Source organism: Physella acuta, unplaced genomic scaffold (assembly GCF_028476545.2).
Source record: "Physella acuta isolate Inbredline_101_S28 unplaced genomic scaffold, ASM2847654v3 ptg000114l, whole genome shotgun sequence".
In the NCBI taxonomy this organism is placed as follows: Eukaryota; Metazoa; Mollusca; class Gastropoda; family Physidae; genus Physella; species Physella acuta.
This window is the reverse complement of record NW_026731634.1, coordinates 224,453-247,567: the sequence shown is the minus strand read 5'-3', so window position 1 is coordinate 247,567 and position 23,115 is coordinate 224,453. Positions and strand designations below refer to the sequence as shown.

Below are 23,115 nucleotides of genomic sequence, written 5' to 3'. Positions count from 1 at the left end.
GTAACTACACATTTTACCTTACTAGAGCTTCCCACACATATTTATGGAGCTTTATAGTGGCATACACTTTATGCATAAAGATATTTAATTAAAACAGTAAAGTTCCTCTTGAGACCTAGCGATCCTTTAGGCAGATGAAGTAGAGTTCATATGTTTCTTGACATCAGCATACGGAGAGGTAGTGTTTTTCAGCACTATGCCCAGCCACCTTTCCTTTCCCCAGAGGCGTAGCGACCCTCTCAGCGCCCGGGGACAAACTTTCAATTTGGCGCCCACCCCCATATATTTTTTATATTTATAATTCAAAATACCAGCTAAAATGAGCTTATTTTGGCGCCCATAGGTTCGGCGCCCGGGTACATATGTACCCCCCCCCCCCCGTCGCTACGCCTCTGCCTTTCCCCAATGTAAACCAGGTACACATTAGAGCTGGGTGGACTCAGTACGTCCTACATTCACAGGCCTGAACCATCATCCGAACTCGAGACCTGGCTAGCAGACAACCCACAACAAGATATTGTCTTAAAAACAACGGGATGGGGGTTGGGGTTTAGCTGAAGTCATTTTTGGGGAGGATCAGGGAAGTCATAAGCCCCAACAAACAGTGACGTCATTTATATATGACCCCCTTAGTAGCCATTTGACATCAACTTTGTATTCTTTATAAAATGGAAAGACAAAAACATGTAAAGCATTTGGTTAATTTATTTGTAAGAGCAAAAACAAGTTTGTCCTACTTACTTATTGAATTAAATGTCATGTTTTAGAATAATACTTATAAATAATACAATACAGGTTTGTACATCAATTATGTCATATTTAATTAAAATTAAAAGTCAGTTAAATTTCGTGAATATTTACATGGCGAATCCGTAGTGGTTATCTACTTAGCCATTTGGCGTAGGGTTATCCTACTCATATTTACAGCTATTTACACCTGTTTTTAAATATGTTCTGTTGACAAAAGATTTGTTGACAAGTTTATAAAACAGCTGACATGAAGTAGGCCAAGGCCACCGGAAGTGTGATGTACCATTGGCCAGACGTCATCGTTTGTCCGTTGTATGTATCGTCATCCAAGCCGGAGGTGGCGGGGTCAGGTGCGGCGGTGGTGGATGTTGTTGTTGTCGTGGTGCTGGTCGTGGCGGTGTCGCTGTGTACCGTTGGTGGTAGCTGCTCCCCTTTCATCATGTCCGCCGCCTTTTCCCCGATCATGATGACGGCGGCGTTGGTGTTGGTCGAGACGACGTACGGCATAATGGACGCGTCCACCACCCGCAACCCTTCCACCCCTCTGACGCGGAGCTGTGGGTCCACCACGGCCGTCGGGTCATCGGACGATCCCATCTTGCAGGTGCCGGACACGTGATGCAGGGTACGGGGCCTAGCTCGTATGACGCAGCCCCAGTACGCTTTGGTATCGATACCGAACTGCGAGCAACTACTCAACGGTTTGGTATCGGCCAGCTCGGCGCCTAGCTCCACCATCGTCTTAGACTTGAGAACCTGTTTACAGATCTCCACCGCTCTCACCATCGTATCCACGTCTTCCTGACGGTCGTAGTAGTTGGGGGTGATGGCTAGGTCGTCCTTGGGGTCGCGGGATCGAAGCCTGACGGTACCGCGACTTTCGGGTCTCATCAAGAGGGGCCAGAAGGAAAATCCGAAGGTGATGTTGTCTCTGTAGGCTAACTCCCTCACCACATCGTGGTTGTAGTGGTGCTGGAACAGAGGAATGGGCAACGATGAGAGGTTGGATGAGTAACGTAAAGGTACAGTAAGCCCTACAATGTTGGAGGTTAAGTGTTGACGTTTTACAAGACGATAATGGACCTTTCTCACGGTTTAATTCCAATCTTTGTTCTACAGTGTTTACGTATAGTGTGTACCATCTATTCGATTTATTTATTTATAATATTTGCAATTATAATATGATCTGGTGTAAAGTCAACTATGAAATACCCAACCCAAGCCTAATGCTCCTTGAAGAACTAAAGACCACATGGATATCTTAAAAGTAAAGTTTTCTCTTCGAACCTGACGGTCCCTGTGGCAGGTGAAGTAGAGTTCACCTGTTTCTGTGACCTCGGCATATGACGGGATAGGTTTTTCAACGTTATGCCCAGCCGCCTTTACTTTCCCTAATGTGAATTAGGTACCCATAAGACTTAACTCTAACATATAAAAAAAACTAAAAACTTACCACTAGCATCTAAAAACTTACCACTAACATCTCGTACGAGGAGGTCGGCATGAGAGAAAACAAGATCTTGACGTCCGGCCAGTCGAGGGCCTTCGTCTCGTTACTCGTGCTCGTGTGGAAGGCCACGCCCGAGTCTGGCACCGTCAGGGGGCCACGCCCCATCCTCTTGTACTCCTCCACCACCCAATCAGAATTCAGCAGGTGATTGGGCATGTGGACGGGCTTCTTCAACGACGCCACAAGGTCAAAGATCAAATGATCTTGCAGGTTCTCCCCCACGGGGAGATCAGCCACCACCGAGATGTTGAGGGACTCGAGGTGTTTTTTGGGGCCTATCCCGGACAACATGAGAAGCCTCGGTGACTCAAAAGTTCCAGCGGAGAGGACGACTTCCTTAGTGACGTTGACTTGAAATGACCTCCCTGCTCTAGAGATCTGGACGCCGACAGTTTTGTTATTTCTGATGACCAGTCGGGTCACTGTGGTGTTGATCATGATATCAAGATTCGCCCGGTGCATCGCGGGATGGATGTACGCCGTGGCCGTACTCGTCCGCGCCCCGTTTTCTATCGTGGCCTGGGACCGGGCGACCCCTTCAAGAGTGACGCCGTTGTAGTCCTCGTTGAAGGTGTACCCCGACTCCATGAAAGCGTTGATGAGTTTATCGCTGAGCGGGTACACGGGGATCGACCTGGTAATGCTGAGAGGCCCGGATGTACCACGGTACACCGAACTCCTCAACTCGGGGTTCGTGACGTTCTCCAGCTTTTTAAAGTAGGACAGCACGTGATCATATCCCCAGGTCTGGTCGCCGGTGTACTCCGCCCATCTCTGGAAGTCTTGTCTGGCGCCTCTGAAGAAGGTCAGGATGTTGATGCTACTGCAGCCCCCCAGGACGGTGCCCCGGGGCCATTGAGCCTGAAAGTTTTCCATGTGCTTGTAGCGGTCTGGGTTGGGTTCTGGTGAGGGAGAGAGGGTATAACATGAAGCAACGTCCAGAAAGTTCTGAAAGGTCACGTGTTCTATGGAGTATACCTTGCACTATTAGACTATTTTATTTTTAGACTAAAAACGAATCATATTTGTGGTGAAAATAACACCATCAGTCATTTATTCATGTATTCATTTATTCATTTATTCATTTATTCAATTACGGTAACAATAGTAAGCAGGAAGGCATTTTTTTCGAATTGGTCGTTTTAAAATAAACAAATAAAACAAGTCCATTTCTACTTCTAACCACTAACAGTAAGAATGATTTGTGACCAAAATAACTGGGTTTTTAAAATTGTTTTATGCAAAATTTAAACCCAGTTCAGTAAATGAAATGTGTTTTTATTATTTGTTCCAATTTAAAAAAAAACCCAACAAACTGCAGGGAAGTTATGGAAAAATAATATGCTACTGTCTAGTAGTTTAGCCAGCGAACTTACCACTGAAATAGTACTTCATCACTTTAACACTGAGTTAGTATTTCATAAACTTGCTACTGAAATAGTATTTCAAGAGCTTACCACTGAAGTAGTACTTCATTAACTTAACACTGAGATAGTACTTCATTAACTTAACACTGAGATAGTACTTTATTAACTTAACACTGAGCGAGTACTTCAAGAACTTACCACTGAAGTAGTACTTCATGAGACGGGCGTCGCCCCACGTATCTTTAGCAAGGGCCGGTACTCTGATGCTCTCGATATTCCGGTCATCTCCCCCTCGCTCCACTAACAGGACGGTCACGTTGGGGTTCTCAGACAGCCGGTTGGCCACAACTGCGCCGGCAGAACCGGCTCCAACTGTAAGGGGGGGGGGGGGGGGGTGAACAGAACATTTTGTTGACAGGTATTTATATAATATGTCACACCTCATCTTCTTTATCCGTTTGTGCCCACATGAGGCAGATGAAGTAGAGTTCAGCTGTTTCAATGACATATCACACATAGTAGAGTATAATTAATACATCACACATAGAGGTACGCTTGACTTAATGCACAAAACAACTTTACTAATGTAAAGTCGGGAGATGGCGAATTACATGATTCGGAGAGTCGATGGATGGAAATATAGACAAAGAAACTTAAGAAGGAAGCAAATTACGAAATTTAGTGAGTAAATAAATAAAGATACACATTAATGCGCATATGACCCTTAGGAAAGAAAGTTAAAGATAAAAAAACTTTAAAAGATACCGAATTACGTAACTAGTCATAAATATGCAAAAATATGCACATTGATGCATATTTGGCGCTTTGGGAAGAAGATTAAAGATCAAAGGAACTTTAAAAGATACCGAATTACGTAACTAGTCATAAATATGCAAAAAATATGCACAGTGATTCATTTTGGCGCTTAGGAAAGTAAATTAAAGATCAAAGGAACTTTAAAAGATACCGAATTAGGTAACTAGTCATAAATATGCAAAAATATGCACAGTTATTCATTTTGGCGCTTAGGGAAGTAAATTAAAGATCAAAGGAACTTTAAAAGATACCGAATTACGTAACTAGTCATAAATATGCAAAAATATGCACATTGATGCATATTTGGCGCTTTGGGAAGAAGATTAAAGATCAAAGGAACTTTAAAAGATACCGAATTACGTAACTAGTCATAAATATGCAAAAAATATGCACAGTGATTCATTTTGGCGCTTAGGAAAGTAAATTAAAGATCAAAGGAACTTTAAAAGATACCGAATTAGGTAACTAGTCATAAATATGCAAAAATATGCACAGTTATTCATTTTGGCGCTTAGGGAAGTAAATTAAAGATCAAAGGAACTTTAAAAGATACCGAATTACGTAACTAGTCATAAATAGGCAAAAATATGCACATTGATGCATATTTGGCGCATAGAAAAGAAAATTCAAGATCAAAGGATCTTTAAAAGATACCGAATAACGTAACTAGTCATAAATATGCAAAAATATGCACATTGATGCATATTTGGCGCATAGAAAAGAAAATTCAAGATAACAGGATCTTTAAAAGATACCGAATTACGTAACTAGTCATAAATATGCAAAAATATGCACATTGATGCATATTGGGCGCCTAGGAAAGAAAATTAAATATCAAAGGAACTTTAAAAGATGCCGAATTACGTAACTAGTCATAAATATGCAAAAATATGCACAGTTATTCATTTTGGCGCTTAGGGAAGTAAATTAAAGATCAAAGGAACTTTCAAAGATGCAGAATTACGTAACTAGTCATAAATATGCAAAAATATGCACAGTTATTCATTTTGGCGCTTAGGGAAGTAAATTAAAGATCAAAGGAACTTTAAAAGATACCGAATTACGTAACTAGTCATAAATATGCAAAAATATGCACATTGATGCATATTTGGCGCATAGAAAAGAAAATTCAAGATCAAAGGATCTTTAAAAGATACCGAATAACGTAACTAGTCATAAATATGCAAAAATATGCACATTGATGCATATTTGGCGCATAGAAAAGAAAATTCAAGATAACAGGATCTTTAAAAGATACCGAATTACGTAACTAGTCATAAATATGCAAAAATATGCACATTGATGCATATTGGGCGCCTAGGAAAGAAAATTAAATATCAAAGGAACTTTAAAAGATGCCGAATTACGTAACTAGTCATAAATATGCAAAAATATGCACATTGATTCATATTTGGCGCATAGAAAAGAAAATTAAAGATCAAAGGATCTTTAAGAGATACCGAATTACGTAACTAGTCATAAATATGCAAAAATATGCACATTGACGCATATTGGGCGCCTAGGGAAGAACATTAAAGATCACAGGAACTTTAAAAGATACCGAATTACGTAACTAGTCATAAATATGCAAAAATATGCACAGTTATTCATTTTGGCGCTTAGGGAAGTAAATTAAAGATCAAAGGAACTTTCAAAGATGCAGAATTACGTAACTAGTCATAAATATGCAAAAATATGCACATTGATGCATATTGGGCGCCTAGGAAAGAAAATTAAATATCAAAGGAACTTTAAAAGATACCGAATTACGTAACTAGTCATAAATATGCAACAATATGCACATTGATGCATATTGGGCGCCTAGGAAAGAAAATTAAATATCAAAGGAACTTTAAAAGATGCCGAATTATGTAACTAGGCCAAATTTAGTATTAAGATGCACATAATGCATATTTTACGCTTAGGGAAGTAAATAAAAGATTAAAGATACTTTTACAAGATACCGAATTACGTAACAAGGCATAAATATGCATAAAGATGCACATAGATGAATATGATGCTCAGTGAAGTAAATCAAAGATCAAAGCAGCTTTAAAAGGTACCGAATTGCATAACAGATAACTTAATATCATAAAAATGCACATTGATGTATATTTGACCTTTAGGGAAGTAAATTAAACATCAAAGATACTTTTACAAGATACCAAATTACATAACAGCGCACGTGTTTGCATAAAGGTGCACGTCTGAATTGCGAATGTATCAAAATACATGAAAATAAATGCTCAAGTTTAGTGAAATAAAAGTAGGATCAAAAGTATCCCCAACGGCAATGAATGACGTAATGAGTTGTGTTTACTGACCTACAATGTAATCGTAGTCAACTCTAGGCTGTGTCACGAATTCTTTGCCTCCAGCGATACCCAGTATCGTGAACACGTGAAGACTCCACCAGCAAACATTATCGGTACTCCGTACTTTCATCGTCAGGCTGACTGGTCACCTGTTTATCTAAGATGTGTTGTTGTAGCGTTTGAAATTTTTGTTTTATTGATGTGTGCATGGGCCAACTGTACACGTCAACAATATTTTATACATCTCAGAAAGGTTTATTTTAATTTTATTGAAAAATATAACTGATGTTGTTTATACAATAAATAAAGTAGACGTATTGCTAAAAATTGCTTTCAATTTACATTTTTTAAATTAAAAAAATTAAGAAAATCATAAACTAGCTATGTATACGTAAAAAAGAAAGCAAGATGGAACACTATCTTTCACTTTTATAAAGTTATTTTAAAAATTAGAATTCCCTACAAAAAATAAAAAAAGTTAAAAGAAACCAAGATGGCATATAATCTTCCACACTTACTTTAAATTAGATTATTTTAAAAAAAATTCTTAGTCCAAACAGAAATGATTAAATTGTTAAATTAAAACAAAATAAACTTACATTAAAGCAAGCTTACTCTCCAAGACTTGTCAGACTTTAAACCACTTCAAGAAAATCAAATTCCTTTTTATCAAACCAACTCCGGGGCTATTGACCCTCAAATATTGATCCGCATAGCTCTAGATTTGAACGACCAATGACGAAAGTCAATACACCCTTGTTTATTATTGGACCATGGCTCCCCAAACGTGAAAGCCAAACTCGAACAATTGTCGCACCTTCACATTTTCCCAATTTACTTTTGTAATTGCTTGCACCAAATTTTCTAAACCCCACCTCATCTGTCTCTATTCATATAAGATCCGTAAAGTAAACCTTCATTGTAAACGTTCACCTAAATCTTACTGTTCTAAAATTTTAAAAAATAAAAAATTGGATAGGGTAATTACATTTTTGTAACAAACAAAGACCTTTTTTAACAACACGAATGTATCGTGCATTCTTAACATTATTTGTTGGTTAATTAAGCTCACATAAACAGATTATATAAAAAAATATTTCTATTATTCTAATTTTAAAACAAAACGAAGACGACATTGCAGTTGATCACGTTAAGAAATACAATAAGTTATAACAATGGCTTTGTGCTGTGCTGTAGCATTCATAACCCAATGGTAACTAACAAAGGAAGATTATGGACGTACATAAAAACACTGGCCACAGGACGTGTGTGGTCAATAGGATTAGTGCATCTACCTGACAGGTATTGTTGGTAGAGGGTCTTGACCTGTGGGCTAGACCACTCACAACAAGACACAATTATTTTATAGATAGGTAAACAACGTGTGAGCTGACACTTTTGCCGTAGTTGGGTAGTTTTGTTTATGTGTTTGTTTACATGTGTTTGTTTACGTGTGTTTGTTTACATGTGTTTGTTTACATGTTTTTGTTTACATGTGGTTGTTTACATGTGTTTATTTACATGTGTTTGTTTACATGTGTTTGTTTACATGTGTTTGTTTACATGTTTTTGTTTACATGTATGTGTTTACATGTATTTGTTTACATGTGGTTTTTTTTACGTTTTGTTTACATGTATTTATTTACATGTGGTTTTAGATGGGTTTTTGTTTACATGTGTTTGTTGATATATGTCTGTTTGCATGTTTTTTACATGTGTTGTTTTCATGTGTTTTTTTGTTTACATGTGTTTTATTACATGTGTTGTTTACTTAGTTTGTTTACATATGCTTGTTGAGATGTTGGTTTTTTACGTTTTTGTTTACATGTGTTTGTTTACATGTGTTTGTTTACATGTGTTTGTTTACATGCATTTGTTTACATGTGTTTGTTTACATGTGTTTGTTTACATGTGTTTGTTTACATGTGTTTGTTTACATGTGTTTGTTTACATGTGTTTGTTTACATGTGTTTGTTTACATGTGTTTGTTTACATGTGTTTGTTTACATGTGTTTGTTTACATGTGTTTGTTTACATGGGTTTGTTTACATGGGTTTGTTTACATGGGTTTGTTTACATGGGTTTGTTTACATGTGTTTGTTTACATGTGTTTGTTTACATGTGTTTGTTTACATGTGTTTGATTGTGTCAAGGTGGCTTGATTGTGTTCTAGTCTCCCCCCCTCCCACACATACACATAAACATACATACACAAACTGAAATATAAACGCATTAATAGAACAGTATTTAAAAATCGTTAATCGAGTTAAAAACAACAAAAACAGTATATTAAATTACTACCTAGAATAATAGCTTGAAATAAAAATGACATAAGTGTAACGACCGAGTTAAGTACACATAAAAACAATACAAAAATAATAGTTTTAATTAAAATATATATAATAACTATTAATAACAAATCTCATTTTAGTAAAGAGAAAAATTTGTATTCAGAAAAAAAAATCACGTAAATATGTTTCGTTGAAAAATATGTTGATGTCGAGTTGGTCGGTCTTAGAGGTCAAGTCATCGGGGGAAAAAGCATCCATGACGTCACACACGGGAGAGCGGTGGGGGAAAGGTTGGGGAGAGGTGTTTTGTGGGGATGTTCCTCGGGGTGGGGGTCTACATTTTGCGGTAATATACATTGAGTTGAGGGGGGGGGGGTATCAAAATAAAGATCGTTCTCATTTAACTTCAATAAAAAAATAAAAAAAATACTTGATTACTATTTTTTTACATTGTTTTGTACACATCTACGTTTGTTTTATTTAAAATACTACACCTACCATCAAACACATGGCACACATCAAACACAAGCTCATATTCAACCTGAAGCAACTCATGCCGTTGTTGCCTTCTGTAAACGGCGGCAGTGACTTCCCTTTGATCAAGTCGACCACCTTCTCCCCAATCATGACGGTGGCGGCGTACGTGTTAGCTGTGGTGATGAAGGGCATCACAGAGGCGTCGGCCACCCTCACGCCCCGGACACCCCTCACCCTCAGCTGGCTGTCCACCACGCTGGTGGGGTCACCCCCGGGCCCCATCTTGCACGTGCCCACCTGGTGGTAGTAGCTCAACGGCCTCGCTTTGACCGCGCATGCCCAGTAGTTATCCGAGTCGTACTCGTGTTCTTTACACACCGTCAATCGCGTGGTATCCACCAGCGTGGCGCCAATCTCCGCCATGGCGGGGGTGTGGAGGAGTTTCTGGCACACCCGGACAGCGCGCACCAGCGTCTGCGCATCTTCCGGTTTGTCGTGGTAGTTGAGGTGGACGATGACGTCATCGTCCGGCTGGTCGCTCCGGAGCCGGAGCAGGCTGGAACTGGAAGGTCTGGTTGCCATGAGCAACATGGTGAAGCCGTTGGTGACGTTGTCACGTCTGGCGAGGTCAGTCACGGTCTGCGGGTCGTAGTCATTCAGCTGGAACGATACATACATGTCGTTATATAAACCAGAGAGACGTGAACATCATTTTAGTAATAAATATTGCTATTTTAAGTTTTTAATATTTTCCTCTAAAAATAAATGGATTCTTCATGTTTAAAATATACAAATAATGTATGCTTCGCTCAAGGTATCGGATAGTTGTATGAGACTATATTCTACAAAACTTTGCGAAAATCCCGAGAGAAATTGTAAGCTGTTATCTTTTCAACTTACATTTATATACAAGCTTGACATATAAGGTAAGAACAGCATCACCGTTTTACCAACCACAACACTGCTACAACAACACAGCCACCACAACACAACACCATAACAAAACACAGCCACACCAACACAAGAAACCCACCACAACACAACACACCCAACAAAACACAGCCAACACAACACAGCCACCACAACATAAACAACATAACATGGCCACCACAACACACCCACCACAACACAACCCATCCACCACAACACAACCCATCCACCACAACACAACCCATCCACCACAACACACCCACCACAACACACCCACCATAACACACCCACCATAACACACCCATCTCCAAACACCTACCACCACACACCCACCACCGCACACTCACCACCACACACCCACCACCACACACCTGTACTCACCATTGCTGCCGTAGTAGCCACAGAAAAACGAAAGGCGACCTTCACATCCGGCCAGTCCTCACCCCCCGTACTGACGTGAAGATGTACCCCCGCGTCCGATACAGCCAGGGGTCCTTGCTTTAGAACCCTGTACATCTCCCCCACCCACGGCAGGCTCAACACTTTTGGTGGCACCAACGTCTCATTGACAGCCACCGCCAGATCAAACAAAACATGATCCTGCAGATTCTCCCCCACAGGTAAATCAGACACCACAGGTATTTTCATCTCCTCCAAGTGCTTCCTCGGCCCCACCCCAGACAGCAGAAGAAGCTTAGGCGAGCCAAACACCCCCGCAGACACAACCACCTCCTTTGTGACGTTAACCTGAAGAGTTCTACCACTGACAACGTGGACGCCAACAACTTGACCTGCGTGGAAGAGAATCTTCTCAGCCCGTGCGTTCAGCAACACGTCTAAGTTAGGCCGAGTTAAGGCAGGGTACAGATAAACCCTAGCCGAGCCCCATCTCTCCCCTTCTTTAATATTACATTGAGTTCTAGACACGCCTTCGAGTTTCTCCCCATTGAAGTCCTCGTTGAACTGATACCCTGATTCAATAGCCGCCTGAATCAGTTTGTCCGTCAGGGGGTACAAAGAATTTGTCCGGGTTACCGGTATCTGTCCGGTAGTGCCGCGATACACGGAACCCACTAATTCGGGGTTCATCACCTGCTCGATCTTCCGGAAGTAGGGCATCACGTGACTGTACCGCCAGCCTACGTCACCAGTGTGTCGGTACCATCTTTCATAGTCCTGCCGGTCCCCCCGGAAGTAACCCAGGCCGTAGATGAGGCTGGTGCCCCCTAGGGCCGTCGCGGCCTTGAACTTGAGCGTGCCATTCTTTAAACTTTTGTATTTCTCTCCCCTTGGTTCTATGGACATCAGCAAAACAAATATTTTTAAAATACGGTTAGTGTTTCTTCCAGACTTTTTTCTCCGGGGGGGGGGGGGGCACTTGATATTTTCGGGGAGGGAGGGGAGGAGGGAATGGGGGGGGTGGTGGCGGACAGCGATAAAAGTATATGTTTTCTATATACATTTCATTTCCTGTTGGGGGGGGGGGTAGACTTTTTCCGTGGGTGTGGGGGTGGGGGGGGGGGGCTAAGAGATGCCTGGAAGAAACTCTGTTTACGTTTATCTTTGTCGTTAAAAAAAAGTACTCTGTCTTACTCGACCAAAACTGTATATATAAATACAAACTCCAAAACCATAACAAAACAACATCGCATGTGTTCATATTTCAACTGTGCGGGGAAAAAATGTTACCAGAAAAAGACAACAAAGATACCAGTTAAGTTTTTCCTTTTTCTTTAGTATATTCCTCTTTATAAAAAAATAACACAAATTAAAACAGCGCAAGATAAAATAACAAAACAAACAATTACCTTAACAAGACACTACTAATTATCTTAAGAAAACTCCTGAAATCAATGTAATAAAACAAAAGTTACATGATCAAAATAATGTAGAAGAATAACGAAACTAGAAAACAATCACCTATAGAGTAGTGAAAGACAAGTTAGTAAAATAGATGGATAAAGGTTACCTGAGCTATAGCTTACCTGAGGTTAAGGTTACCTGAGCTATAGCTTACCTGAGGTAAAGGTTACCTGAGCTATAGGTTACCTGAGGTAAAAGTTACCTGAGCTATAGGTTACCTGAGATAAAGATTACCTGAGCTATTTGGTTACCTGAGCTATAGCTTACCTGAGCTAAAGATTACCTGAGCTATAGGTTACCTGAGGTAAAGGTTACCTGAGCTATAGACTACCGGAGGTAAAGTTTACCTGAGCTAAAGGTTACCTGAGCTATAGGTTACCTGAGCTAAAGATTACCTGAGCTATAGGTTACCTAAGGTAAAGGTTACCTGATCTATAAGCTACCTGAGGTAAAGGTTACCTGAGGTGAAAGTTACCTGAGCTATAGGTTACCTGAGCTAAAGGTTACCTGAGCTAAAGGTTGCATGAGCTATAGGTTACCTGAGCTATAGGTTACCTGAGCAATAGGTTACCTGAGCAATAGGTTACCTGAGCTATAGGTTACCTGAGGTAAAGTTACCTGAGCTAAAGGTTACCTGAGCTAAAGGTTACCTGAGCTATAGGTCTTCAGGATGTTCGGCAGTGTCCACACTTTATGGGTCAGACCAGGGACGTTGATGTCAGTGTAGTTACGATAGTCTGCCCCTTGTTCTATTAATAGCACCGTGACGTCACGATCCTCTGAGAGACGGCTGGCCACCACTGACCCAGCCGAGCCCGCCCCCACTGGGGAGAAAATACGTTCAATGTATAGGGTGAGTTTTGAGAGGAATTGTAGTGAATGTTACATTAGCCTGGGTATCACCCACATGAAAACCCACCTGTACACCCATCTGGACACACCTGTACGCCCATCTGCACACCTACCTGTACAGGCACCTATAGAAGCACCGGTACAGGCACCTGAACACCCACCCAACCCCCCACACCCACACACACTGATGAAAGTATGTGTTTTCTATATAAATCTTTTCTTATTGGCCAGGAAACATTACATTGAGCAAAAGAGTTACCCAAATTGGCCAACAAAGCTACCCACATTGGCCAACAAAACTACCCACATTGGCCAACAAAGCTACCCACATTGGCCAACAAATCTACCCACATTGGCCAACAAAGCTACCCACATTGGCCAACAAAGCTACCCACATTGGCCAACAAAACTACCCACATTGGCCAACAAAGCTACCCACATTGGCCAACAAATCTACCCACATTGGCCAACAAAGCTACCCACATTGGCCAACAAAGCTACCCACATTGGCCAACAAAGCTGCCCACATTGGCCAACAAAGCTACCCACATTGGCCAACAAAACTACCCACATTGGCCAACAAAGCTACCCACATTGGCCAACAAATCTACCCACATTGGCCAACAAAGCTACCCACATTGGCCAACAAAGCTACCCACATTGGCCAACAAAGCTACCCACATCGGCCAACAAAGCTACCCACATTGGCCAACTACCCACATTGGCCAACAAAGCTACCCACATCGGCCAACAAAGCTACCAACATTGGCCAACTACCCACATTGGCCAACTTAGCTACCCACATTGGCCAACAAAGCTACCCACATTGGCCAACAAAGCTACCAACATTGGCCAACAAAGCTACCCACATTGGCCAACAAAGCTACCAACATTGGCCAACAAAGCTACCCACATTGGCCAACAAAGCTACCCACATTGGCCAACAAAGCTACCCACATTGGCCAACAAAGCTACCCACATTGGCCAACAAAGCTACCCACATTGGCCAACAAAGCTGCCCACATTGGCCAACAAAGCTACCCACATTGGCCAACAAAGCTACCCACATCGGCCAACTACCCACATTGGCCAACAAAGCTACCCACATTGGCCCACAAAACTACCCACATTGGCCAACAAAGATACCCACATTGGCCAACAAAGCTACCCATATTGGCCAACAAAGCTAACCCATTTTGTCCAACCAAGTTACCCACATTACAAAACTACCCACATTTGGCCAACAAAACTACGTGATTCCCTTCACGTGAAATGAGAGCTATAACGTCTTACACAGGTCATGTCAACACGCCCCCCCCCCCCCCCCCCCCCCCCAAATTCATAGTTTTAAGAAAATGTTGAAGAAAAGAACGTAGCTAGGAAGGTCGCCTGGTGTTTATGTAACAATAAAAAATTTAAACCAGGAGGTTGAACGACCGTGTCCTGGATTTAGCACGATTTTAAAATACGCTTAGTCGACATAAAAACTATCAGTTAGACAACTAGTCGACATAAAAACTATTAGTTAGACAATTAGTCGACATAAAAACTATTAGTTAGACAATTAGTCGACATAAAAACTATCAGATAGACAATTAGTCGACATAAAAACTATTAGTTAGACAATTAGTCGACATAAAAACTATTAGTTAGACAATTAGTCGACATAAAAACTATCAGATAGACAATTAGTCGACATAAAAACTATTAGTTAGACAATTAGTCGACATAAAAACTATTAGTTAGACAATTAGTCGACATAAAAACTATCAGATAGACAACTAGTCGGCATAAAAACTATCAGTTAGACAATTAGTCGACTTAAAAACTATCAGTTAGACAATTAGTCGACATAAAAACTATCAGTTAGACAATTAGTCGACATAAAAACTATCAGATAGACAATTAGTCGACATAAAAACTATCAGATAGACAATTAGTCGACATAAAAACTATCAGTTAGACAATTAGTCGACATAAAAACTATCAGTTAGACAATTAGTCGACATAAAAACTATCAGATAGACAATTAGTCGACATAAAAACTATCAGATAGACAATTAGTCGACATAAAAACTATCAGTTAGACAATTAGTCGACATAAAAACTATCAATTAGACGCAATTAGATACAATTAATATACACTCCTATTTATACACTACCTAATATTTTTGACTCATATTCCAGGCCCATTAACTATGAATTTTGATTACTTTAATCAACGTTTGATTCAATGTCGAACTACTTTAGTCATTTGTAAACTCTAATTTATCATTTATATCTTCATCGATACAAAAAAAATATATTAAACGTTAACTAGATTCAAACATTTCTCTAACTAAAAATGCGATTCACAACATTTGTTATTTTCTTAAATATTCACAAGGTCAACCCTACGGTCTTAAAACTATGAGGGTTCATTTTATTTTGAGCCATAATTACCGTGGTCTTAAGATGGATCGCTACAACTACATAGATGCCGAGAGAAGGAGATTACAACAGGAGTTGGTTGAAAAAAATTAATTTGCTTTATCTTTTACCGAAGACAAAAAAGTAAAATGTAATCGAAATTCAAAAATTTAAAGTATGATAAAAAATGATTGAACATCTAACTTAGGGTTCGTAAAGTAATGACCAACAATAACTTTGTGTGCAATGCGCGATTAGTTTTCTTGATGCCATTTTTAGACAAATTCGTAAAGCCGATTTTATTGTAGTTATCTGTTTAAGTAGTCGACCCCTCAGAAAACCCATCGCCACCCCACGGGAGTAGTGACACACGGTGTGATAGCGTCATCTAAACGCGTTGCTAATTGCTAATAAATCACTAATAAATCACTTATAAATCACTAATAAATCACAAGTCACCGACAAATCACCAATAAATCACCAATAAATCACCAATAAGTCACCAATAAATCACTAATAAATCACAAGTCACCAATAAATCACCAATAAATCACCAATAAATCACCAATAAACCACCAATAAATCACTCACCAACAATGTAGTCATATGAAGCTCTGGTTTCTGTCACGATATGGCTCATGACAGCAAAGATGACAGCATTCAGGACAGCACATGACAGCAGAGTGGCCGTTAAAGCACGCATTATGTGGGAAGGTTAGGGACGTGTTCGGTAATTAGTAAACTTGTTCTGAAATCAGAAACAATATGGTGAAATCATGATCAGTGTTTCTTCCAGACTTTTTTCTCCGGGGGGGGGGGGCATTTGAAAATTTCGGGGGGGGGGGGGGGCGGTAGACTTCGGGGGGAGGGGGGCGGACACTGTTAAAAGTATATATTTACCATATAAATTTAATTTCGTTCGGGGGGCGGTAGACTTTCTTCGGGGGGGGGGGGGGGGCGAAGAGATGCTAGAAGAAACTTTGATCATGAAAAAATCAGAATTAGATGAACTGATATTAAAATAAAGAAACAATTAGATTAACTTATACTGAAATCAGAAACAAATGAGCTAATACTGTAATTTAAAAAAACAATTAACTTGTTCAGTAATTGGAAATAAAGCAGTACATTTACATTAATTAGTCATACGAATTAAAAACAAACATATATCCCCTTAATACCCAATATAAATGGCAGTCCCCTGAATTTGATATTTTTACTCATATTTAAAAGAAAAAAAAAACTCTGACCACTCCATTTAAAATAAAAAATGACAGCATTAAATATATACTTTAATTTCTATCGAACTAATGTTGTAGGTAAATCAAGTTCGAGAAATATAATAGTAGATTAAAGAGATGGCAAATACATTCAGTTGCTGTAGTTTCACATGCATGACATAAAATGTATCTGGCACAATACCATCTGCGCGCGGAGGTCGGGACGCACCAATTATTTAGACGTGAAAGTCAGTCACACGTTCCCACAACACTCATTGTGGTACGACGTGGGTAAACAACTAATTAAAATACCTTTGTCATGACCGAGTCTTTTATTCAAAACAACAGCGGGGTGCGTCTTTATGTTCACAAATGTGAAGGCAATCAATTCTTGTTTTAATAAGTCTCACATAAAACATAAAGCTCTCTCGGCTTTCACTGTTTGTGTGGTGTGTCGGACTCACTTGTTAGCATTAGGGCGGTTTTCCTATATATATATATATATATATATATATATATATATATATATATATATATATATATATATATATATATATATATATATATATATGAAAGTAAAAAAAAAATTCTCTTTTCGAACCTGACGGCTCATGGGGCGAATGAAGTAGAGTTCACCTGTTTCTGTAATTAGTTATAATTTTTTTATGGTTAAGTAAACATATAACTTACAATAATGTTGCAGGCCTATTGGAGTCAACCAGATTTTGATGCCGCGAAATGTAACTTTGAAAAAATATTTCACTTTCAATTTCAGTCGAGGAAGTCTTTGACGCTGTGAGCTCTGAAATCTAAAGTTCTGGACAATGGGAATTAACGTACAGTCAGGGTCAGGTAAGCAGCGTCCAGTAGTTACCTACAGGTAGACAGATGTTGAGCCACTGTAAAACATCCGGCACACCTGTCTTGGAGTCTCGCCTTCACTTGTTTATGACCTGTTTTTATACGGCCGAGTTTGGAACACACAAAAAATATATTTAATGGCAAGTAGAGCGAATAAAGCCCATTGCTGTCACGTGTTACTAGACTTCAATGAACACTCCCTCTGTTATGATTCTATGTTTTCGACATTTATACGATCTTGTGCACCCTTGTGGAGCTCAAAGATCGAAACGTTGATGTCACTGCTAGACAACAGTTATCGTTCTTAGAACAGTTAACTCCCCTGAAAAGGGCGGCAACTCAATATTTAAAAAAAATAAAAGCAACGCGACTTGACTACATGAATTGACTTTATGATATCCAAGAACTGAAGTTAAGGAATAAAACTACACGTTGATGATTTTATATTTGAAGTCTTAATCCTGCATGAGCAGCGTAGTGCCAACTACTGCCCTCTACATTTGACATGAGAAAATAAATAAACTTTTAAAAAAATGTATACCTACGTTATAAGAAAAAAGAACTGCAAATATTGATGTCAGAAATAAAATTCACAGCATAAAATATATTTTCCCACACTGCCAAAAGAACTTTTTTTTTTAGCTGAAAAAAAAATGTTTAGATTAAGCGAAAAAATCTAGTGATACGAGATTATAACGGAGTGCATCGTAACAACGGCTGTTTTGTTATGTACTGGGGGCAGGTCTAGACCGTTTCCTGTTGGCTACATCAATGTGTTGTTTCACTCATCGTAAACACGTCTTAATGCACTCGTTAACCCGTAACACAAGTAGGACAGGCTCGTACAAGTAGGTCAGTGAGACAAAACTAGGCGATGAGAGTAGGTCATGTAATATAAGTAGGTCAGACTGATAAAAACCATGGCGTGACAGTGAAACCGGGTGTTGCAAGTAGGTCAATGTGGTCTAAGTAGGTTAACCTGGTACCTATCGAGGCTTATCAATCTGAAAAATGTAGGTCACTACGAAATAAGTAGGTAATCTTGTTTCCAATAGTGACATGTCCATCCGTAACAAGTATGTCACGGATAACACACTCCTGTTTGCACGCTGAGAGAAGCTGATACCGAACTACGTGTTGTAAAACAAAAACTTGATTTTACCCCAGCCTACGTGTTTACACCCAACAGCAGCACACGGATGGTGTTCTGAATGGGGGTTTGGACCACGTGACCGATGTTTACAACAGGAGTCTAATTATAGCAGCTTCGTCACGTGGGTTTTGTTTACAAACTTAAAATGTTCAGCTTTGTCAGTGTAAGCTCAAAAAAACAATGTCTATCAGATTTCTCTAGTGTTAGTCAATCGATTAAACAACAACAACAACAAAACTTTTTATGATCAATTCTGGTTTATTTCCCTGCTGTAACGTGTCGTGACATTATAACACAAATACTGTTGAAGCTTATCAGATTATTGTTTAACAAAAATACATCTTTAAAAAAAACACTGTGTAGCAACAATTTTTTTAAGATGGGTAAAAAAAACCCATCAATAATGATCGTCTATAAATGACGGCACTCTTTGGGTAGGGAGAAGACTTTTGTGATGTGTGAAAAAAAGGGGTGGAGGGTGATATGAAAGTGTGACGTTCGGACAAACATACGGCTGTTTAAAAATTCACCAAAGAGTGAACTGTCATCTATTGACAATCTCACATAAATAAAAACAAAAACACTTGGGGAAAACATTGACTAGATAAATCTTAAAGAAGGGAAATGTGTCACCCTCTGTGTTCAGCTGGAAAAGGGATGTGTCACCCTCTGTGTTCAGCTGGAAAAGGGATGTGTCACCCTCTGTGTTCAGCTGGAAAAGGGGTGTGTCACCCCCTGGGTTCACCACCTGCTTTCATGAAAGCGAGATGTGTCATTGCTGCAGGACAAACAGCTATGCCCCATGGCTGAAGCTATGCCCCATGGCTGAAGCTATGCCCCATGGCTGAAGCTATGCCCCATGGCTGAAGCTATGCCCCATGGCTGAAGCTATGCCCCATGCTGAAGCTATGCCCGATTGGACAGCAATAGCTGTAAGAATGCCCGTGTCTATACGCTTGACGATTGTTCACACAGGTTGTCTATGCCTTCACTAAAGAAAAACTTGGACAAGATCATTCAATGATGATTTTATCACCGGGAATTTAAAAAATGAAGTTTTGATTACACCCACATCATGTTTTATGGCACATTAGTCTTCACATACAGTACAGCCTGCACTGTCTGTCACATACAGCCTGCACTGTCTGTCACATACAGCCTGCACTGTCTGTCACATACAGCCTGCACTGTCTGTCACATACAGCCTGCACTGTCTGTCACATACAGCCTGCACTGTCCCATACAGCCTGCACTGTCCCATACAGCCTGCACTGTCACATACAGCCTGCACTGTCTGTCACATACAGCCTGCACTGTCACATACAGCCTGTAGTGTCTGCCACATACAGCCTGCACTGTCCCATACAGCCTGCACTGTCCCATACAGCCTGCACTGTCACATACAGCCTGCACTGTCTGTCACATACAGCCTGCACTGTCACATACAGCCTGTAGTGTCTGCCACATACAGCCTGCACTGTCCCATACAGCCTGCACTGTCCCATACAGCCTGCACTGTCACATACAGCCTGCACTGTCCCATACAGCCTGCACTGTCCCATACAGCCTGCACTGTCACATACAGCCTGCACTGTCACATACAGCCTGCACTGTCCCATACAGCCTGCACTGTCACATACAGCCTGCACTGTCCCATACAGCCTGCACTGTCACATACAGCCTGTAGTGTCTGCCACATACAGCCTGCACTGTCCCATACAGCCTGCACTGTCCCATACAGCCTGCACTGTCCCATACAGCCTGCACTGTCACATACAGCCTGCACTGTCCCATACAGCCTGCACTGTCACATACAGCCTGCACTGTCCCATACAGCCTGCACTGTCCCATACAGCCTGCACTGTCCCATACAGCCTGCACTGTCACATACAGCCTGCACTGTCCCATACAGCCTGCACTGTCACATACAGCCTGCACTGTCCCATACAGCCTGCACTGTCACATACAGCCTGCACTGTCCCATACAGCCTGCACTGTCACATACAGCCTGTAGTGTCTGCCACATACAGCCTGCACGTCCCATACAGCCTGCACTGTCCCATACAGCCTGCACTGTCACATACAGCCTGCACTGTCACATACAGCCTGCACTGTCACATACAGCCTGCACTGTCCCATACAGCCTGCACTGTCCCATACAGCCTGCACTGTCCCATACAGCCTGTAGTGTCTGCCACATACAGCCTGCACTGTCCCATACAGCCTGCACTGTCCCATACAGCCTGCACTGTCACATACAGCCTGTAGTGTCTGCCACATACAGCCTGCACTGTCCCATACAGCCTGCACTGTCCCATACAGCCTGCACTGTCACATACAGCCTGCACTGTCACATACAGCCTGCACTGTCCCATACAGCCTGCACTGTCCCATACAGCCTGCACTGTCCCATACAGCCTGCACTGTCACATACAGCCTGCACTGTCTGTCACATACAGCCTGCACTGTCACATACAGCCTGTAGTGTCTGCCACATACAGCCTGCACTGTCCCATACAGCCTGCACTGTCCCATACAGCCTGCACTGTCACATACAGCCTGCACTGTCACATACAGCCTGCACTGTCACATACAGCCTGCACTGTCCCATACAGCCTGCACTGTCACATACAGCCTGCACTGTCCCATACAGCCTGCACTGTCACATACAGCCTGTACTGTCCCATACAGCCTGCACTGTCACATACAGCCTGCACTGTCTGTCACATACAGCCTGCACTGTCACATACAGCCTGTAGTGTCTGCCACATACAGCCTGCACTGTCCCATACAGCCTGCACTGTCCCATACAGCCTGCACTGTCACATACAGCCTGCACTGTCACATACAGCCTGCACTGTCCCATACAGCCTGCACTGTCACATACAGCCTGCACTGTCCCATACAGCCTGCACTGTCACATACAGCCTGTAGTGTCACATACAGCCTGCACTGTCACATACAGCCTGCAGTGTCTGTCACATATAGCCTGTAATGTCTGTCACATACAGCCTGTAGTGTCTGTCACATACAGCTTGCAGTGTCTGTCACATACAGCCTGCTGTGTCACAGCCTGCTTTGTCTGTTACATGCAGAAATAACTGTAGCAATAAAATATACATTCACATTTATGTCATGAGCTTAAAAATCATTAAAAACGTATAAAAGCCATTGTAGTCACTGAGTAAGTTGTCTATTAATAAGTAGTTTCTAAAAAAGTAGTTCCAAAATCAGTAATCACAAAATCTATAGTTCCTAAATAAGTAATCAAAAAATATGTAGTCACAAAATAAGTAATTCCTAAATAAGTTGTCCATAAATAATATGACATTAAATCATTAATTTTTTAGATAAGTAATGTATGGTCTGTGATTTTTCAAGCTTGTTTAGTATATAAATAAACATATGAATATATTTATTTAGGTTTTAAGTAAATGTTTTCAAGTAAATGCATGTCAAACTATAACGACACTTGGAATAAAACATATTAACAATAAACATTTGCCTTAATTTGAGGCAAGTGCCACACAGCAACATGTTTTTTATTTAAATAACAAGCAAAAAAAAAAACAGAAACAAAATATGTACCCACTTTGGTGAAAGCAGTGACTGAATCAAATACAACAATTTTTTTGGAAAACCGTTCAATCGAACAACATTTATATTTTAACATTTTTTAACGTTTTCATACACAATATCACATTTTAAGATTCGTATTAATAAACTTCATGTAGTTCTGTTAACAATTACCAAATTTCACTTTAGCGTGGTCCTATAAGCAGTGAGAAATAACAGACATCATAATTTTAAAAAAAATAATTTGGTCATGAAAATAATTTCACAATTTCTTCTTTATTTATGTTAGGCCCGGTTAAAGGCTGACAAATAAAAGTAGTGCAGGCCACATGGGCACCTAAAAAAAACCAATATTTAATTTTAAGAACTAAATAAGACTTTAATTTGCAGTACTGGCGATTTAAAATACACTTAGGCAAAGACGGAATGATAAAATGGATAAATGATTTTAACTGTGAATTTTAGATAATACTATTTGTAAAACAAGTGAAGTGAGCTTAAGGAAGCTTCACAATCCAATCATACTGAACTTAGGGAAGCTTTAGAATTCAATCATACTGAGCTTAATGAAGCTTTAGAATCCAATCATACTGAGCTTAGATAAACTTTAAATATCCAATCAAACTGAACTGATAGAAACTTCACAACTTTAAATATCCAATCAAACTGAACTGATAGAAACTTCACAACTTTAAATATCCAATCAAACTGAACTGATAGAAACT

General features: G+C 40.3%; 2 protein-coding genes across 3 annotated transcripts; both read right to left on the bottom strand.

The window, feature by feature from the left end:
- Window positions 1-691: 691 nt before the first annotated feature.
- On the bottom strand, window positions 692-8,342 carry LOC131934619 (putative GMC-type oxidoreductase Mb1310). Its single transcript, XM_059290689.1, has 5 exons — window positions 7,358-8,342; window positions 6,768-6,915; window positions 3,826-3,999; window positions 2,225-3,162; window positions 692-1,722 (listed from the first exon to the last, which is right to left on the bottom strand). Exons 2-5 carry the CDS (start codon window positions 6,886-6,888, stop codon window positions 982-984), a joined length of 1,974 nt encoding a protein of 657 aa, XP_059146672.1. The 5' UTR covers window positions 6,889-6,915; window positions 7,358-8,342; the 3' UTR covers window positions 692-981.
- An 841-nt stretch (window positions 8,343-9,183) lies between these two features.
- LOC131934620 (alcohol dehydrogenase [acceptor]-like) lies at window positions 9,184-18,373 on the bottom strand. 2 transcript variants are annotated; one of them, XM_059290690.1, is made up of 6 exons: window positions 18,207-18,373; window positions 17,491-17,753; window positions 16,172-16,328; window positions 12,970-13,143; window positions 10,838-11,751; window positions 9,184-10,186 (listed from the first exon to the last, which is right to left on the bottom strand). In XM_059290690.1, exons 3-6 carry the CDS (start codon window positions 16,281-16,283, stop codon window positions 9,530-9,532), a joined length of 1,857 nt encoding a protein of 618 aa, XP_059146673.1. In that variant the 5' UTR covers window positions 16,284-16,328; window positions 17,491-17,753; window positions 18,207-18,373; the 3' UTR covers window positions 9,184-9,529. The 2 variants fall into 2 exon arrangements, with proteins under 2 accessions (XP_059146673.1, XP_059146674.1); XM_059290691.1 differs by lacking the exon at window positions 18,207-18,373 and having other exon boundaries at window positions 17,491-17,994.
- Between the last annotated feature and the right edge of the window lie 4,742 nt (window positions 18,374-23,115).

What these genes read in the sequence shown, in the direction of transcription:
- LOC131934619 (XM_059290689.1), bottom strand. Translation starts at nt 6,888, where the DNA reads ATGAAAGTACGGAGTACCGATAATGTTTGCTGGTGGAGTCTTCACGTG. An exon ending in TGACTACGATTACATTGTAG is followed by an intron (nt 4,000 to 6,767) that starts GTCAGTAAACAC and finishes CCCCCCTTACAG; the next exon opens with TTGGAGCCGGTTCTGCCGGC. An exon ending in CCTCGTACGAGATGTTAGTG is followed by an intron (nt 1,723 to 2,224) that starts GTAAGTTTTTAG and finishes CCTCTGTTCCAG; the next exon opens with CACCACTACAACCACGATGT.
- LOC131934620 (XM_059290690.1), bottom strand. Translation starts at nt 16,283, where the DNA reads ATGCGTGCTTTAACGGCCACTCTGCTGTCATGTGCTGTCCTGAATGCT. An exon ending in CCTGAAGACCTATAGCTCAG is followed by an intron (nt 11,752 to 12,969) that starts GTAACCTTTAGC and finishes TGATGTCCATAG; the next exon opens with AACCAAGGGGAGAGAAATAC. An exon ending in TGGCTACTACGGCAGCAATG is followed by an intron (nt 10,187 to 10,837) that starts GTGAGTACAGGT and finishes GTATCGTTCCAG; the next exon opens with CTGAATGACTACGACCCGCA.